The sequence below is a fragment of the Macaca fascicularis genome, chromosome 9 (genome assembly GCF_037993035.2).
Source record: "Macaca fascicularis isolate 582-1 chromosome 9, T2T-MFA8v1.1".
NCBI classification, from domain to species: domain Eukaryota; kingdom Metazoa; phylum Chordata; class Mammalia; order Primates; family Cercopithecidae; genus Macaca; species Macaca fascicularis.
In genome coordinates, this window is record NC_088383.1 from 96,648,599 (window position 1) to 96,669,219 (window position 20,621).

A 20,621-nucleotide genomic window follows, 5' to 3' on the forward strand; every position below is an offset into this window, starting at 1 on the left:
AGCCAGGTGCAGTGGCGTGCACCTACAGTCCCAGAGACTTGGGGTGCTGAGGCAGGAGAATCACTCGAGCCCAAGAGGTTGAGGTTGCAGTGACAGCCATGTTCACGCCACTGCATTCCAACTTGGGCAACAGAGCGAGACCCTGTCTCAACAAAACAAAACAAAACAAAACATGAAATAGAAATAAGGTCCTACATATATCCAACTGGCATTCCAGAAGGAGATAAAACATGGAGAATAAACAATAATTGAAGAAATAACAACTGAATTTTAAAGAAGTAATTCTAAATATAATACTTTTTTTAAAAAAGGCAAAAACAGATTACAAAATAGGAAATACTAAAGTTGGCTAGGCGTAGTGGGTCATGCCTATAATCCCAGCACTTTGGGAAGGTGAGGTGGGTGGATCACCTGAGGTCAGGAGTTCGAGACCAGCCTGGCCAACATAGTGAAACTCAGTCTCTACTAAAAATACAAAAATTAGTTGGGCATGGTGGTGCACGTCTTGTAACCCTAGCTACTTGGGAGGCTGAAGCAGGAGAATTGCTTGAACCTGGAAGGTGGAGGTTGCAGTGAGCCGAGATCGCACCACGGTACTCCAGCCTGGGCAACAGCGAGACTCTGTCTCAAAAGAAAAAAAAAAAAAGAGAAAATACTAAAGTTAAAAAAACAAAAAGAACACTGTTAACTATTCCATGAGATATAAGTGATTCATTTAAAAAAAAAAGAAAAAAAAAAAAAAGGAAAATGGTTCTAGGATGTTTATTTCCAGCAATCTGGCTGAAAAAACAAACATGCCAGATTAACTTCTTTTTAACCTTCTTTTAAACCACTGAGCTGACAAGAAAGCATGGAATATTCAGAGGCCAAAAAAATAAATGAAAACTGGGAACCTAAAGAGGAAAACTGAAAAATAAAGCTCTTTCTCTTTGGTCACATAACAAGGGAACAAGTTATGGTTTCACAGCCATACAGGAGGAAGAGACAAAGCCTAGGATACAAGTCTGTCTTGTATAAAATTGGGATCCTAAAGATAGGCTTAGGTGACAAGAAGTGAGAAAGTGTTGTCAGTTTCAGCTACTAATGAACTCTGTCAAATGAAAATCAGGGAAGTGACTAAGAATTGAGAGTAAAGACTATAAGGAATTACAGTAAAAGTCAAGTAAGAGTCAAGGAAAAGAGAAAGAACAGTTTTTTAAAAAATGTACACAATACCCACAGACACTAGTCACTTCCTCTCCTTAGCACTGTAGGTTCTGAAAATTCCAAGGACAGGCTTTACTCTGGTGTTTTCTCTTCTGTTGCGTCTGTTTCGGGCATTTAGTCAATCTACTAATGTTTTGGTAAACATGAAGTCCTCAAATTGGATAAAGTTTATACAAAACATATTCTTTTGGATCCTTATCACTTAGTCATAAGTGTACATAATTATGAAAAAAAGTTTGTACAAAAGCATAAGAAGTAGTCCAGCAAATTTTCTATTAAGAACAAAAAAACCAACACAAGTTGAGGGCAGATTTTATTCAAATACCTGGCAGCTGTGATCAGTATCCAATCCATCCCAGAGACTCATAAACTGAGCTTTCATCATGGCTGTTGCTTCATGGTCAGAACTTGAACGGTTTCGTAGAAAGGAGTCTAGAAGCAAAAGGTCCTTAACCTTAGAAATTAAGAATAATCTAGAAGTAAAAGGTCCTTAACCTTAGAAATTAAGAATTAATTATTTACCCCCCCCTTTTTTTTGAGACAGGGTCTCACTCTGTTGCCCAGGCTGGGGTGCAGTGGCGCAATTACAGCACACTGCAACCTCAAACTCCCAGGCTTAAGTGATACTCCTGCCTCAGCCTCTCGAGTAGCTAGCACTACAGGTACGTGCCACCATGCCTGGCTAACTTTTTTTTATTTTCTGTAGAGACAGGTCTCACTATGTTGCCAAGGCTGGTCTTGAACTCCTGGCCTCAGGTGATTCTCCTGCCTCGGCCTCTTAAAGTGCTGGGATTACAGGCATAAGCCCCCATGCTTAGCCTTATTTTATTTACTCTTTATGTAATTTCAAATGTTCCTAACACACGGAAATGAAAAACGTTTGAGATGATGGGTATTCTAATTACCCTGATCCGATCACTATATACTGATCACTGAAATGTCACTCTGTACCCCATAAATATGTGTAATTATGTCAATTAAGAAAAATGAATATAAAAGAAAAAATTGTTTTAAAGCTGAAAACTTTATGAAAGATTACAAAGAAATTGGGCTACGTGTTTTAGACATTATTCTGATACAATAAACTTGGTAAATTATTAGGCAAATTAAAACACGATCATTCATAATTTTCGTTTCTTCTCTAAAAATACATTCATGACAACATACGTAAGAAAAATGAAGGATCTAGTACTGAGAGGCTGGAAGAGTTATGTGGTATCTCAGAGGAAAGCCTGTGCATTTTGCCTCTTAACTTTCTAGGTCACCTGAACCCACTGCGTTCTTAGTTATAGGGTCGCATACTTTTTTCTCATGCAGTTTCCTGGTAATAAACAAAAACAACACGGAAAAATGCGTAAAACACTATTAAGCAGAAAAATGTAGGACAGAAAATGATTTAAAACATATATGCTGGAATGCACATACATATGTTATACATGGTAAAAAAGCTTTTATGGAAATATACAAAAATGCTAATTACGTTGTGTTATAGCTCAGGGATGGATTTAAGGACAAGTTTAACTTCTCTTTTATTTTCTGTCTTCCAAATTATCTACAATGAACACGAAATGATTTTTTTTTAAAAAGGGGAAAACAATTTTCTTTTATAAGATTGAAAGGTGCTATTTTTTTTAAAAAAGTAAATGCACATCTGACAAATGGTGCTGGAGCAACTGGACTCATAAGCAAAAAAGTTGACACAGACTTTGTAGTTTTCACAAAAATTAACACAAAATGGATCACAAATATGCATGTAGAACACAAAATTCTAAAACTTCTAGGAAATAATATGGAAGAAAATCTAGGTGACCTTGGACTTGGTGATTAATTTTTATATGTAACACCAAAAGCATGATCCATCAAAAATAAATGTGTAAGTTGAACTTAAAATTCCTGGCTGGGCACAGTGGCTCACACCTGTAATCCCAGCACTTTGGGAGGCCGAGGCAGGTGGATCACTTAAAGTCAGAAGTTTGAGACCAGCCTGACCAATATGGTGAAACCTCATCTCTATTAAAAATACAAAATTGGCTGGGCATGGTGGCAAATGTCAGTAATCCCAGCTACTTGGGAGACTGAGGCAGGAGAATCACTTGAATCCAGGAGACAGAGATTGCAGTAAGCTGAGATCACACCACTGCACTCCAGCCTGGGCAACAAGAGTGAAACTCTGTCTCAAAAAAATATATAAAATAAACAAAATAAAATAAAACAAAATAAAATAAAAATAAAATAAAATTCCTGCTATGTGAAAGATACTGCTAAGGAAATGAAATGACAAGTCACAGACTGGCAAAAAATATTTGCAAACACATACCTGGTAGAGGACTTGGACCCAAAATATAAAAAGAATTCTTAAAAGTTCAACAATAAGATAATAACCTAATTGTTGTTCCCAATACAAATAAATGATACATCTTTGAGGTGATAGATATTCCAATTAGCCTGATTTACTCATTGCATAGGTACCTCATACATATGTACAATTATTATGTACCAATTAAGAAATTAAAAAGTCAGACAATAAAAAATATTAGTTGTTTTAAAATGGGCAAAAGATTTGAACAGACACCTCAACAAAGATACACAGATGACAAATAAGCATATGAAACAATGCTCAACATCGTGTCATTACGAAAATACAAATTTAAAAAATGGTAAACTATTAGATACCTATATACCTATTACAATAGCTAAAATCCCCCAAATTAATAAAACCAAATGCTAGAGAAGATGTATAGCAACAGGAACATCAGTTATTGCTGGTGGAAATGCAAAATGGTACAGCCCCTTTGGAAGACCGCTTGCTAGTTTCTTACAAAGCTAAACATTATTTTACCATATGATCCAGCTGTTGTACTCCTAGGTATTCTACCCAATTGAGATGCAACCTGTTTCCACAGGAAAACCTACACATGATGCTGTCAGCAGCATTACTCCTAACTGCCCAAAACAAGGTGTCATTTAATAGATGAATGAAAAAACTAACTGTGGTTCATCTACATAATAGAATATTATTTAGCAATAAAAATAAGCTATCAAATCATGAAAAGATGTGGAGGAAACTTAAATGCATATTGCTAAGGGAAAGAAGTCAGTCTGAAAAGATTATATATTGTATGATTCCAACTGTAACATTACAGAAAAGGTACAACCATAGAGACAGTAAAAAAGATCAGCAGATGCCAGCAGTTTGGGACGAAAAGGGAAGGACAAATATTTGATACTATTGTGTATGAGACTGTAATGATAAATAAAAAACATATGCTTTGTCAAAGCCCAAAGAACTGTACAACACAAAGAATGAACCTTAAACCATGGACTTTGGTTAACTATAATGTATCAATACTAGTTCATTAATAAATGTCTTATGCTAGGATTAATACTAGGAGAAACTATATATCTGGGGGGCATATGGGAACTCTCTATATGATTTCTGCTCAATTCTGCAAACTTAAAACCATTATTAAAAAGAAACACTATTAATGTATTTTAGAAAAGGTTAATGAAGATATGAGGTTGCAAGAAACAAAGAAAAAAAATCCCAGAGTTCAGAAAAAAGTGGAACTGAACATAAGAGTTGGAAAACCTTGACGTGATTATGCCACTGTGTGTTTGTAAACACAGCAGGTATGCATATAGACATACATAGCATCAAAAGGTTCTGCTTTGTTGTTAACATCCACATACAGGCTGAAGCCAAGATGCTTGGAAGGATTAACACTCACAGAAAGGGTAGACAAGAAAAAAAAATTCTGCTCATCACTGTACAAGGAAACTTGTCCATCTTTGCCTGGGCTCTGAGGGATAAAATGTCCTCCTTACACATAAAAAACTAGGACCATGGGGAGTCTCTTTCAGGTATGAAGTCTAAATTTGTACCACCATTCAGTCCGGGAACACACAAACTGAGGAATTATCTAAAATTGGTTTTGAACGATCAGACCCCTGAAGTTCTAAGCAGAGGACAGAAAAAGTATTCTAGATCTTCTTAGGCAACAAATAATTCTCATATAAAAACAAGCCTAAAGCCATCTAATGTTACAAATGACACAAGGAAACAAACCACTATATAAAAAAAGAGTCAATATAAAGTAAAATTAGAATTTCAGAAAAGAGCAATTCAAAAACTGTACAAAAATAATATGCTTAAAATTCTAAAGATATAAAAGGGATTGAAATTCTAAAAGAGCAAGCTACAATAAAAAAGGGAAACATTTTATAAAGAACTAAACAGAACTTCTAAAGTTCAAATATAATAAACAAAAAACAAACCCAATGGTTGAAAGATTAAATATAGCCAAGGAAAGAATTGCTTTTTATAACCTACTCAAAAATTGAATTATTTTTAAGTTGTACCATTATTTTATGTACCAACAAGAAACTTAAAATGCTGCCAACTCAATTGTAACATGCTCTCCCAATTCTGAAGATGCTAAAATGTAAAAAAAAAAAAAAAAAGTATGTTTTAGAATTGATTAAATATAGTACACAACTAAATGACAAACTGTAGAAATGACTCAAAATGAAAGAGATTACGAATTTTTTTTTTTTGAAGATGGGGTCTTGCTCTGTTGCCCAGGCTGCAGTGCAGTGGCATGACCTTGGCTCACTGAATATCCTCAATCTCCTGGGCTCAAGTGATCCTCTCACCTCAGCCTCCCAAGTAGCTGGGACTAGAGGCATGCATTACCATACCCGGCTAATTTATGTATTTTTTTGTAGATATGGGGTCTCACGTGTTGTCCAGGTTGGTCTCGAATTACTGGACTCAAGGAAACCTCCTGCCTTGGCCTCTCCAAGTGGTGGGATTACAGATGTGAGCCACCACACCTGGCCTGAGAATTTTTTTTTTTTTTTTTAATGGGAGCATTGCAACATGCAAAGATATACAATGGCTGAGAAATCTTCCAGAATTAATGAAAGTCACACATCCTCAGATAAACCACCGTAAGGCTTAGCAGGCTAAATGAAAATAAATGCAGACCTAGAAGAAAACCATACTTAAATAGCAGAATGACATAAAAATCTAATAGCAACTAGAAAGAAAGGATAGATTACTTACAAATATAGGGCAATAAGGAGAATTCTCAAAAGCAACAAGATTAGAAAGAATAGAATGCAATGGAATTGTAGCTTTAAGATGCTGAAAGTTACTCTGTATCATTTAAGAGAGAAGGTAGAATTAACACATTTTCACACGCAGAAAGAATCTACTCTTTATACAACCTTTGCTGAAAGAACTTTGAAAGACTTCAGTAAAAACAAAGTTAAATCTAGAAAAGACAAGATCAAAGAAGCAATGGTGAGCCAAAAACCTAGCAAACGTGGCACTAAACAAGCAATGCCAGTATAAAACAATATAGAAGGTATAAGAAAAATAAAATGTTTAACAATAACATGTAAGAGATGAGATATTATTATTACCTAAGAGTTCTAAGTTCTCTGTGAATTATTTGGGAGGAGGGTAGAGATTACCTTTGACTTTTAAGTTGATATTCTAAACATTTCACTAAAGTAAAAGAATGTATAACTTCTAAACCTGTAGCAAGAAAAAGGGAATAAAGCAAAAAAGTCTACTAGACTGGTAAATTAAAAGCAAAAAATAATATAGCAGAAATAAATCAGCTAGGTGGCATAATCCCTGCACTTTAGGAGGCCGAGGCAGGAGGATCACTTGAGCTCAGAAGTTTGGGGCCAATCTAGGCAACATTGTAAGACCTCATCTCTACAAAAAAATTAAAACATTAGCAGGGCATGGTGCCACACGCCTATATTCTCAGCTACTTGGAAGGCTGAGGTGGGAAGATTACTTGAGCTGGGGAGGTCAAGGCTGCAGAGAGCCATGATTGTGCCACTGCAATCCAGCCTGGGTGACAGAGTGTGAAAAAAAAAATTTAAAAAAGAAATCTGAATTATCTCAGCTATCATAATAAAATCAAACTAATCACACTTCCCAGTTAAAGGGAAGCTTAGATTACAATTTTTAGAAAATATAGCTAATAGGCCAGGTGTGGTAGATCACACCTGTAATCCCAATGCTTTGGGAGGCCAAGGCGGGGCAGATCACTTGGCCCCAAGAGTTTTAGACCATCCTGGGCAACATGGAGAAACCCTGACTCTACAAAAATTAGTGGGGTGTGGTAGCACACACCTGTGGTCCCAGCTACTCAGGAGGCTGAGGTGGAAGGTTCACTTGAGCCTGGGGAGGTTGAGCTGCAGTGAGCCATAATCATGCCACTGCATTCTAGCCTGGGTAACAGAGTGAGATGCTGTCTTAAAAACAAACAAAAACAAAGACAAAAAACCGGCTATATACTCCTCTGTTCAAGATGCACACCAAAACACCAAAATAACTGGAGTAAACTGATGAGAAAAGATACATAAAGCAAACAGTAACCAAAACAAAGCTATACTATATATCTGTATCTGTTTTTCTCTCAATATGTTTACATAGCCTATCATACTAAATGTAACTACAATAAAATATAATTCAAAAGTACAGTAATAAAGTTATATAAATATATATCCCAATACTAATAATACTGTATAACTATACACATTTATAATATACATACCAGGAACAAAACAAAAATAAATCCATAAAATGTAGCAAGAGTCCATTAATATAAAAGTCATGACATACAGCAAAGGATAGTCTAGTTTGCTGTCTTTTTGGAAAAGAATGAAATTAGATTCCTATCTCATGCTACATATAATTTTTAAAAAGAGAACATTTATGGGGATAGTGAAGGTATTTGTAAACCAGATACAAAAAGTATAAACCACAAAGGAAAAATACTGACTACAGACAACTGTAAAAAAATAAAAAATATCAGAAACAAAGATAAACAAACTAGAAAATAGGTGTAATCATAATAAACATCAACAAAATAAAACTACAAATAACTCCAAAGAAATACTGAGAATTCACAAATAAGAAAACCCAAATGACTAATTGACATGCTAAAAGATGCCCAATGCCCAAATTTACCACCAAGCAGGAAAACATAAATAGGTATAATAACTTTAAAGAACTGGTAATCCTAATGAGGTTGAAGACAGATACATCCACACAACCAAATGATTCAACTTCTAGCTATCTTTCTCGGGCAAACATATATACATGAGAAAACATGTACATGGATGTCCACTGCATACTGTTTGTAACAGAGAAAAGACAGAAAATCCTATCTATCAAGTAAGGAAATATATAGTCTATAGTTCATTCTACAACACAGAAATTATACATAGCATATTATGATGTTGGTTACGTTGTTTTATTAATATGGCCTAATAAATGTTAAAAACTAAGTCTGATTATCTAAATATCTTTAAAAATGGCCTTTAAAAATACTCATATAGAAAACATAGCATACCTATTTCATCTATAAAGATGATGGATGGTTGTAGCTTTATGGCAAGGGAGAAGACAGCAGCAGCCAATTTTTGAGATTCTCCATACCACTTGTCGGTCAGTGTCGAAGGCTGAAGGTTAATAAATCGACAGCCTGCTTCTTTGGCAGTGGCCTTGGCAATCAACGTTTTACCACAGCCTGGAGGCCCATAGAGAAGAACACCTGGAAATGAATATGTTATTTATTGCCGTTAAGGGGATCTTTGCTTTAATTTATATGACAATCAATAGAATATTAACTCTTTCCACAAAAAACTTTCCCAATATTCAATCCTGCTTTTATTTAACCTTGTTTATAGTAGTTAAGACAGGAGAAAGCAAGATGCCATGTTCTAAGTTCAGTGTCAGTTAAGAGCATATATTTGGTGATGACAGCATCCTGTGCCCTCTCCCTTCACGAAAAGGTTCAGTTTAAATGCTCACCTTGACATCCAAATTCATACCACTTTATTAACAGTTGATAAGCAAAATCATCTAAGGCCCTCCACCTTCACAAGCAAACAAAGCACCACAGTGCTTTGATATTAGCCTACAGAAGGTAAACAACTTCAAAACAGATTGTGGCAAACACTGTTTTGCTGTTGCTCACAGATTAAGTTTTAGCCAAAGGACATGCGCCTTTTTCCAAACTGATAATCTTTTCCTAAAAGAAACAGAAATTACCAGTCACTCCTGTTTTAATTTCCAAAGAATAAAACTATATTATTAACCTGTGGTCTCCATTAACAGCATTTTGCTGCTAAATACAATTTAAGGTGACACTTGAACATTTTGGGAACCACCACCAACTGTTTCTCAACTAAAATGAGATAGCATTTTCTAAATTTAATAATATTAAATATATAATACTAAAATTATAATTTTACTAAATTACTAAATTCAGTACTACATGAATTTAGGTACTAAGTGGTACCTAAACTTAGTACTACGATGGTTATGAAAATAAACCATCTACAGACAGCCCTAACAAAAACTGTAATAGGCAGACCTCTCAAAATACTTGCTTAATTAAAAACTCAACTTTTCCTATGAAACAGTATTTTTTAAAATGCCATCTATATAGATGGCATGCTAGGGTAAACTGGAAGCAATCTGGAGGAGTCCAAAATTTTCTTATATATAATAAAAATAAAATTCAAAATGAGAAGAAAAATAATTTTGTATGAAATTCCCCAAAAATATCTCCATTTTTTTAAAAAAAGAAGAAATCTGCACTTGATTCCATAACTCTAGCAATTTTATTTTTCACATCAAACACTTCAAAATAATGTTCTTCCTCAAGCTCTTCCTCAAGCATACATAGAATTTTCTACTGGTCTTCATAATTCTTGAAGATTCAAGTTCTAACAGCAACTAATCCAAGTTTAATCATAGTAAACTTTTCCAAAGCTGATGTTTAAATTTAAATCCATAAGCTTTACCAATACATGTTAATTGTATTTTCAAGCATTCTGCAAATTTTAGCTAAGTTCACTTAGGTGCTTAAAATTTGGTTAAGTCAGTTATAATCTGAATCTTCTACTGACACTTTTCTTTTAGATGGCTCATACGAAACAATACAGAATAGTAATCTAAAACCACTTGTTTGCAGATACTTGGAATTATCATTAATTTCATCATTTTGATCACATAATTTAATATAGAATGCATATCCATTAGAAAACTTTTATACACATGTTACTTAAATCTCTGGGTTTTTATACTGTTACACTTAGTACTTTCTTAAAAACTAAATTAAATTTCAGGGTTTTAGAACAAAGTATTTATGCAAAAGCCTCCATATTTTGTTGACTTTGTAGCTACTCTACCACTTCATAAACATATTCCGTGCTTTTAGAATGTTGTGTTTGTTTCAAATTATTCATTTATCACTCGGAATATTTCCTTTCTAGTAGTTCGGTTTTGTTACTTCTTAGCAGGATGAAGTTTTTCCAAATATTCTTCTTCAAGGATTACAATTAGTGTTATTAACTGAGCAGTTACGAGGGTCTGGAGTGCCTAAAGATACAATATGCAAAGAAAGCTTTTGGCTATCCTAACTTTCTGGGGATAGGCTGTAACAAATAACGTACAGGAGCTGTCAATATCCCCTTCTTGACCTATGTAGTAGTTACATAAGTGTTAGCCTTATAGTTATTCAGTAAACTGCTTTATCCCGACTCCTGTGGCTCACGCCTATAATCCCAGCACTTTGGGAGGCTGAGGCGGGCAGATCACAAGGTGAGGAGATTGAGACCATCCTAGGTAATACGGTGAAACCCTGACTCTATTAAAATACAAAAAATTAGCTAGGCATGGTGGTGCACGCCTGTATTCCCAGCTATTTGGGGGGTTGAGTTAGAAGAATCTCTTGAACAGAGTTTGAACAGAGGCAGAGTTTGCAGTGAGCCAAGACTGCGCTATTGCACTCCAGCGTGGGCAACAGAGCGAGACTCCATCTCAAAAAAAAAAAAAGATTACACTAAAATTCACGTTGGCTTGTTTGACACATTACCAGTCAGTCTAGAGATAACATTATTTAGAGTGGCACCTTTTCTACATACTTTCCTAAAATGGTCTCCACAGTGATAATATTTATGATGGGTGACAAACGAGTACTGCAAATGAATGTGAGGCATTTGGCTTTAATTACTAGCTTTGCAACCTTTAAATTAGTTATTTGAGCTTAATCTCATAGTTTTATAACCAATTTCAACAAATAAAAACTGTATTATCTTATGCTTTATAGAGGCTTAAAAATTTAAATCCCTTTTTAAGATGGATGTATTTGGTAATGGCTTTACTTAGTAAGTGCTACATGCAAATAAAAGATTTAGGAAGAGGCTGGGCATAGTGGCTCACACCTGTAATCCCAACACTTTGGGATGCCAAGGCAGGAGGATAACTTGAGCCCAGGAGTTCAAGACTAGCCTGGGCCACAAAGTGAGACCCTGTCTCTACAAAAAATTAAAACATTAGGCAGACATGGTTGGTACATGCCTTGCAGTTCCAGCTATTCAGGACCGAGAGGCAGGAGGATCATTTGAGCCCAGGAGGCTGCAGCAATGGGCTATGGTTACACCACTGCACTCCAGCCTGGGAGAGAGAGTAAGACTCTGTCTCAAAAAAAAAAAAGGATAAGGAAGAAAAAAAGTACTGGGACAAACAAATCCAAATTTGAGATAATCCTCATTTGTGACTAATATTCCACCTTAATAGTGACTATTTTTCTTTTTTGGACAACAGTTTATCGGCTTTAATATAAAAATTGTCCAAATGGTGCAAAAATATACATCTATATAAATTAGATCTGCTTAAATATAAAGTACTTGAGATGAATATGGGTCTTTATAACCTCAGAAAATCTATTTTTAAAATTATTTTTTCCTTAGGTTATTCACATTTTAAAGAATGCACCAAAACATGAAGTATAACATTCACAAATATAATAAAATTTATATACCAAAATAACAATACAGAATTCAGAAAGTTTGCAGAGGAAGCCATATGGTATTCAGATGGATTTTGTTGGAATTTTAACTGTTGTAAATTTTTAAACGTTTGGGGGGAAAATCATTTTTTTTTAATATAACCATCAGTATCTTATGTGTGCCCCAATTTCCCTGTCATCAATTAGTGGCATGATGGTGTGCACTAGCTTCAACTTTATATCTGTACACAATAGTTACATATGACCTCATGCACTGCAGAGATACTGCACGGTCACTCTCCAATTATCTTTTTGTAGTCTATGTGAAGCAGTGATCACTTTCAGCTCAGATAGCAATAAACTGTATAACATAAAATTGTCAATGATTCCAACCTAGGTAATCTATTTCCAGTCCCAAAATGGAACAAATAAGGATGCATCTGATTTTACACTCTGATTCTATACACTAATATCCAATTTATGTTGAGGGTCAAAACATAAATTAATGATCTTCAAAAACTGTTTTTCTTGATTAAAAATTGTCCAAAAACATAAAGGTGAAAAAGTTCAAATAGCAAAACTTTATATAATCAGAAAATATTCATGTAACTTTTAAATTGGACAATGCTTTCAAAGAAGCAGCAAATTTACATATAACTTTTGAAGTAGTCCCTCCATAATTTGGTATCCACTCTGCTAACTGGGTCTTGAAGTTGAAGTGAGCCAAGATTATGCCACTGCATTTCAACTCGGGTGACAGAGTGAGACCCCATCTCGAAAAGGAAAAGAAAAGAAAAGAAAAGAGAAAAGAAAAGAAAAATATTTGAATGAACAAGAATTACACTTAATGATGCAGTTATGAGCACATTCAATTCTTGTGTTCCAAGACTTTCAAAGTGATTTTGAATAAGCAAATATCTCCATCAAAGTGAAATATTTAATTTCTAGTTCATCTGCAGATCAATATTTCCTGAAAAAGAATCATTACATTCTAAAAATAAAATCGTTGGAGTTGTGAAACAAGAAAAAAATGTCTTGGCTTGAAAACAAAACAAAACAAAAACCTTTTATTATGACTTTGAATTTTTCTTTAATCTTGATTTTCCAAATTTTAATTTACTTGGAAGTAAGAGAAATGAAATTGAAGGAGATTATTTTAACAAGTATTTTAACATGTAAATACAGGGAAAAAGTTTATCTCAATTTCAGATGCTAAAGAATGAGCAATTATTTTAAGAAATTGTTCATCTAGATCTCTGCATATTCTTGAGAATCTTATTTCACAAAAACTAGTTCTACAATGCAGGAAGTTTCAATGTTTTCTAGGATTTTAATGCTTTCAGCGAATATATACCTTTACCATACCTTTTGGAGGTTGCAGAAGCCTGGAATTCTCAAACAAATGTTTCTTTTTGATAGGTAAGATGACTGTGTCTTTCAGATCCGTAATGACATCATCTAAACCTGCTATATCACTCCAAGTAACCTGGCAAAAGTTAAGGTCAACATGAATTTTACTACAAATGTACACTCACTAAAGTAAAAAAGAACCCTCCCAAAATAGCAAATGTTAATGTGATAATTTATACATAAATAAGTTAAAATCATATATTAACATGAGTAAAGACTTTTCCAAGCAATAATGAAATAAACTGCTATGAAAATGGAAAAAGGAATTTAATAGTCAACTATCTACTATTAAAAATCTGTAAGTCAGGTACTCAAAAATCTGCAAGGGTCTAATAAGCGAAATTCATTCCACTTATAAGGAGGAAATACTCTGCCATAAGAATATTGAGAACCAGTTGAGACATAATTTAGCACTGGCTAATGGGAAAGAGCTCATCAGGAATGTACCTATTTTATATAGGATGTTGTCAAGCACCACGGAAATTAATTTTAGAAATAAGGTCTTACAAAACATGACTTCTGAATTTTATCCATCAAAAGTAAACCTATGGGCCAGGCGTGGTCACTCATGCTTGTAATCCCAGCACTATGGGAGGCCAAGTGAGCGGATCACTCGAGGTCAGGAGTTCGGGACCAGCCTGGCCAACATGGTGAACCCCGTCTCTACTAAAAATACAAAATAAATAAATAAATAAATAAACCAGGTGTGGTGGTGTGTGCCTGCAGTCCCAGCTACTTGGGAGGCTGAGGCAGGAGAATCGCCTGAAGCCAGGAAGTGGAGGTTGCAGTGAGCCAAGATCACACCACTGCACTCCAGCCTGCGTGACAGAGTGAGACTCCCTCTCGGGGGGAAAAAAAAAAAGTTTAAATCTATGTTGAAACTTAAGGACGTATCTCTATAAATAAAAACAGGGCATATATATTTTCAAAATAGACAAGAAAAACCTGATTCAACTTGTCCTGAAAGGAATGGCACAGTAAAGGAGCTGGAGTTGGGGCCAATCAGAAGCAATACTTTACAATAGATTCTTTCCTTCATAATGTAAAAAAAAAAAGATAAAAAGAAAAGGTGCAAACCAGCAGCCAGATCCAAAAAAAAAAATAACTTTCATTGTAACTGCAGCAAAAAACTAAGTCTGCTAGTACAGATTTATTCAGAAATTAACATAGGTAGGGTTCCAAGAAGGTACCATTGTAAATCTATAAATCAAATTCAAATGCAGGCTTAATTCTAGGTGTGTGCATGTCTCTGTATACACAGATATTAAGACACTGCAGACTTTTATTTTCTAGATTTGGAGATGGGGCTATTTCATTCCATTTATTTATAGCAATATATCATTAATGTATTAGGGAAATATATTCTATTTATAGAATTTATAAATGTATAACTATCATTACAAAATATATAGGATCTTGTACATTACATCAAGCTCATCCTCAAAATAATCCTTATGAAGTAGGTAAAGCAGGTTTTATTATCTCTAGATTATACATGAGGGAACTGAGACTCAAAGAGGAAATTATTTGCCAAGGCCATTAACGGAAAACCTGGGATTCAGTATCCTGTGTTATCATACCATATTATGAAAATCTAGGTTTAAACTCCATAAAACAAACATCCACATGACTTAAAGCAGTATGCTTTATATACCACAAAGGCAAATACATAAAAGTTTTACTAAACAAACGTGTACAGAAAAAGAGTTAACAAAGTAAGCCTGAGACTGTTATCCTTTGGGAAGGCATACTTGCAAGACTGGCCCTTGGCTGGCATGTGGGAACTTAGATTTCAGGAGAGTCCCATCATTTCTTGACAAGAACAGCTCACTGTGCCTAAACTGTGCAAACAATATGGTTTATGGTGAAACACCCATTTTCCTTCTGGGAGTCTAGAATTTTGGTACATTTAAGGGAAGAGGGAATCTATATAACCAGCCCCCAACAAATATGTTGAAGACTGAGTCTCCAGTGAGCTTTCCTGGTGACAACATTGCACATGTGTTGTCACAACTTGATGCACTAATTAAGCACTGGGTGACTCCAGTTTGAATCTTGTGCCTGGCTTCCTTTAGACTTCATCCCATGCCACCTTCCCTTTGCTGATTTTGCTTTGTATCTTTTCAGTGTAATAAATCATATACAGGAATACAACTATATGCCAAGTCTTATGATTCAGCCTAGAGAATCAATGAACCCGGCCATGATCTTTAGGACCCCTGACACAAAATGCTAGAACCCACCCCCACCTCCAAAAAAATCTTAAATAAGATTAAAGATACATACATGCATATTAAGAGGGTCTACTAGATGAGCAGCAATACTCATTTCATATTCTGAGAGCTTCACATTTTTCACACCAATTTGCTTCATTAGTTTTTCTGCCTAGAACGAAAAGAACAAACAACCTCCTTTGACTTGATATTTAGATACTGGCACTTCGAAATAGATATATGTGAAGTCTAAAGAGCAATGAACAGATACACAGGAAATTTCCAAGGATATTCTAGGTCCCTTGATCTTAGCCTTCTCCATTGTGAGCCCTCAGGTAAAGATTTGAGGCTCTATTTTACAGCAATCAGGGAAATTTAACTACCTTTCAGGAAATGAGAAAACAGGGTACGTGACTGAAGAGATCTTGCACTTCCAAGAGAGGCTCCCATTGTTTCAATCAGACTCTAGGATACAGCTTAGTTTCTCATTCCTAATAGGACTATCATGACAGGTAAGGGTAAAATCTCAAGATGAAAGACACAGGAGTTAAGGAGGGCAAGAAATGTGTAACTGAAGTTTCTTTAAACTGAGTATCTGAAATGGATTTCCAACTTCCTTCAAATTAATACAGGTATCTACAATAGATGGCCATACATATCCCATTTGAAATTGCTCTGATATGCTGTCCCTTTTAGGTAGAAGTCAATTCCTGGGACTAGGCAACCAGAGTTATAATAAAAATAACTCTACATTAGAAGTATATTTGCATATATTCTCAAAGCAGGCCACAACCAGCATTAAACCTATGAGTTCTAGCAACACAACAAAGCTTTCAATTAAAATAAAGATAATGAAAAACATTTACTGAGTGTGCCAAATATTATGCCAAAATACAGTAAAAGGATTAACTTACTGAATCCTCAGAGCCAATACTATTAGATAGGCATAATATTTTCCCAATCACAGAAAAAGAAACTGAAGTTTAGCATGATTAAGTAATTTGCCTTTGGTTAAAAGTTAGCAAAGAGAAGAAACAAGATATGAATTCAAGGAGTCCAACACTAGAGTCCATACTTAACTACCACACATATTTGCCCTGATTTCTTCAATTTTAAGATTGGAGTTTATAACCACGAAAGAGTCTTTAAAAATCTATACATAACAAATTCAAATTTCAATTAAGTGAACATTTTAGAAATGAAGGGACTCTGGTAAATCAGGTTTACCTAAGTTTTGGTTATTACATTTTCCTAAAATGCTTTTGATTATATAGAATCTTGCTGTCCAGGGTTATGACTGCTCTAAAAGGAAATTCGCATCACACAGCATTTTAGTTATAGAATGGCTAGGAGGTTAGGATAAATGTATTTAATACCTTTAAAAAAAAGTACTATGGGGGCCAGGAATGGGGGCACACACTTGTAATCCCAGCACTTTGGGAGGCTGAGTTGGGAGGACTGCTTGAGCCCAGGAGTTCAAGACCAGTGTGGGCAACATAGACGCCATCTCTACAAAAAATCAAAACTTAGCTGGATGTGGTAGCACACGCCCGTAGTCCTAGCTACTCTGGAGGCTGAGGGAGGAGGATTACTTGAGCCTTGGAGATCAAGGCTGCAGTGAGCCATAATCATGCCACTGCATTCCAGCATAGACAAGAGAGAAATCCTGTCTCATAAGAATTTTTAAAAAGTGCTATGAACCACATCACACAACCAAATAGGATAAATCTCTTATTTATCTTGCCCCTGCAAAATCACTGAATCAATAGATAATCTTTTGTAGATTCCTTTATCTCTTGTAAATAACTTCTCTTTTATTGCCATAAGTCATTTACATGTCAGTTATAAAAGTATCCTATTTTAGCAACTGAATAACATTTACTCTTCATTTTCATTATGCTACAGTAAATGTGAAACCCTCCTACATGTGTTCTTTTTAAGCAACGCTCGAAGACAGTGGTTTTCCCAGGGGACATTTAGCAAACTCTGGAAATACTTTTGGTTGTCACACTTGGGGGTAGGGTGATACCAGCATCTAGTCGGTAGAGGTAGAGATGCCACTGAACATTCTACAAGGCACAGGACAGCCTCCCTTTCCCCATCCCAAAGAATTACTGGCCCAAAATGTCAACAATGCCTGATCTGGGAAACCCTGTTTTTTCCCCTATTAGCTAGTTGCCCTGAAAATTTTACTCTATGCCACAACTGCCTCTTGATTTAAAGAATAGCCTTTATTTCTATCTGGAACTTCCTAAATAAAAATGACAAATGAATAATGTTTAGTTTATATAGAGATAGAAAATGTTATCTTGTCCAGTTTACCTAACATCTCTTTCCTGCAACAGCAGTCCCACTTTAACAATCTCTTCAGGTTGTATTCACAATATATCATTGAAAGAAAAGGGAAAAGGAATTAATGGTTTTATTGAGCACCTACCACATCTAGCACTGTGCTAGGTAATTTACAATCAACCCTCAAAATTAACCTGAGAAGTAACTATTATTATCTCTATTATTTAGATGAGGAATTTACAGGTCAGAGAAATTAAAAGAAATGTCAGGATTATACAGCTAGGAAGTGACATTAACAGAGTTCGAATACTGATTTGTCTAATTTCGAATCCCATATTCTGCTGAAACACTAATAATCCTCATTTGGGAGAGCAGAACATGGCTAGTGAATAAATGAAAAGCACCAAAAAACACACCAAAACTGCCACCAAACACACTGTGTCCCAGGAAGAAGTTATACAATTGCCTAGTTTTAACTTTCAAGTGAACCACTAGATAAGCAGAAAAACAAAATTATCATTGGACTACTGTAAAAATGGCTTATGTTTATGCATGCTTTCTTGTTTATAGCTTAATGAAAGTTATCTTTTCTGGTCACCATGGTTTGCTTGTTTTTTTTTTTTTTAAGTAGGTATCTCCAAGTGGTTGTTGTTTCTGTGGAGGGAAAATGAGTTAGATGGGGAGTGGGGGCCAAAAGGAGGAGGAAAACTTACCTTTTACTGTATACCCATATTCTTTTGACTGTTCCATAAGATTTTCTACCCTTTCACACCATTTTTTACCTTTTCAAGCTATTTCATTTTTTCTCCATGTAAAGTATTATTTTTTCAAAAAGATTAAGTGGAATAGGATATATTAAACTAATATTTTTGCCTGGAGTGGGGAAGGCAGAAAAGGGGAAAAACAGCAGCAAAGAAAATACTTATGAGCTAACACTCACTTCATTCAGGTTCTAAAAGATTCATAAAATTGTCCTTTTGGAAGAATCAGTTTAGAAAGTTGGACATGTCATTAACAAGAGTGAAAAATCAGAGATGAACGAATTAAACTTAAGTTAGAAACAATGACAACCTCTGATCTTTTTACCGAGGTCACAGCTGAATTGTTCCAATTTAAGTGTGTGCAGACAAATCACTGATATAAGGCTTTTTAAAAATGCATTTAAATGGGAACTAGCAAGGATTCTGAGTACATAATTATCGTTATATAATAGGTATAATCACTTATCACAAACTTACATTAACATCTTTCTTCTTCTACACATGCGGAAACAGTGATCTTCTTTTAGGGTTAATGTACTTATATCTCTTTCCTCTCATTGTACCATTATATATTCTGAAAGTTCTTGGGTAAGATGGCATTGAACTGTAAAAGGAAAATAAATCTTGGGGACCCCAAATCACTAAGCCAAAGGGAAAAGTGAAGCTGGGAACTGCTTAGGGCAAACCTGCCTCCCATTCTATTCAAAGTCACCCCTCTGGCTCACTGAGATAAATGCTATCTTACTGCCTCCTTTGGAGCAGCTAATAAGAAATTCAAAAGAATGCAACCATTTGTCTTTTATCTACCTATGAACCGGAAGCCCCCTCCTTGCTTCAAGTTGTCCAGCCTTTGTTTCGAATTCCAGACAGAACCCAATGTTCACCTTACACATGTTGACTGGTGTTTCATGTCTCCCTAAAATGTATAAAACCAAACTGTGCTCTGACCACTTTGGGCACATGTCATCAGAACCTCCTGAGGCTGTGTCATTGGCCCATGTACTCAACCTTGGCAAAATAAACTTTCTAAATTAACTGAGACCTGTCTCAGATATGTGGGGTTCACATTTTGGTGACCGTGAAGAGATTCTGAGTGGAGGTGCCCCTGACCTTTGACAAATCTATCGGTGCTTGATACCAGCATGAGCTAACTTTATGGCTCAAACCAATAGTACTATTTGCTGATGTCTGTGAGTGCCCCCTCCATATAACACCTGATCTCCCCAAATTTGGTGGAGACCTAAAGTTTATTTTGCTATACAACTCCCTTTTTTTGGAGTTTCACTTGCTTCCAACAAGGAAAGCAAGATTTCCTGCTTCCATGACGATGGAGGGCAGGTAACTCCTTTACGGAGTTTGAGCTCACTCCTAGCAGGGAAGATGTGTTTTGACTTTTTTCGTGCTTCTAGGATGTAGAGAGCAGCCTTCAGCCTGATACCTATCCGTAGGTAAGTAGCTGAATTGGGGTTTTGTCTTCGCTAAAATTTAACAACTAGCTGATCTTAATTTCTCCCTACCATTAGAGCACTCAGTGATCATACTGTTGAGTCTTTTGTTGTTTGTTTGTTCTGGTCTTTCTCCCATTAGATTTGACAAACTCAATTTGACTTGGTCAAATCTGAGTGAGAATTCCAAATTATGGGTAACAAAGCCTCCCTAATTTGACTAAAATTCCTTGCAGCTGCAAAAGAGGAAAGGAAAAAAACAAAAACAAAAATCCATGCGTTTGGTTTCTGTGTTTGCTTACTGTCTCAAAAAAACAAATGTCCTTTAATTTACTTTTCTTCCACCCTATACCTCTTTCCCCTTTTGCTATCTGCAGTACCAAAAAATCTAGAGAAGGTTTCCAATGACTTGAACCCATTTAAAGAATTCAGAACAAAGGCGCCACTCACCCCTTTTAGAGGGTTCTA

The 20,621-nt window shown here is 35.5% G+C and overlaps 1 protein-coding gene across 6 annotated transcripts in view; it reads right to left on the reverse strand.

The window, feature by feature from the left end:
• ATAD1 (ATPase family AAA domain containing 1) overlaps window positions 1-20,621 on the reverse strand; it is a 65,416-nt gene that overhangs the window by 23,306 nt on the left and 21,489 nt on the right. For all 6 annotated transcript variants that reach the window (XM_045361172.2, XM_045361173.2, XM_005565878.4 and 3 more), the window contains exons 3-6: window positions 15,729-15,827; window positions 13,398-13,518; window positions 8,586-8,786; window positions 1,532-1,638 (exon numbers count right to left, since the gene is read on the reverse strand). In XM_045361172.2, the coding sequence (XP_045217107.1) occupies window positions 1,532-1,638; window positions 8,586-8,786; window positions 13,398-13,518; window positions 15,729-15,827 (528 nt within the window). The remainder of the gene's footprint in view (window positions 1-1,531; window positions 1,639-8,585; window positions 8,787-13,397; window positions 13,519-15,728; window positions 15,828-20,621) is intronic.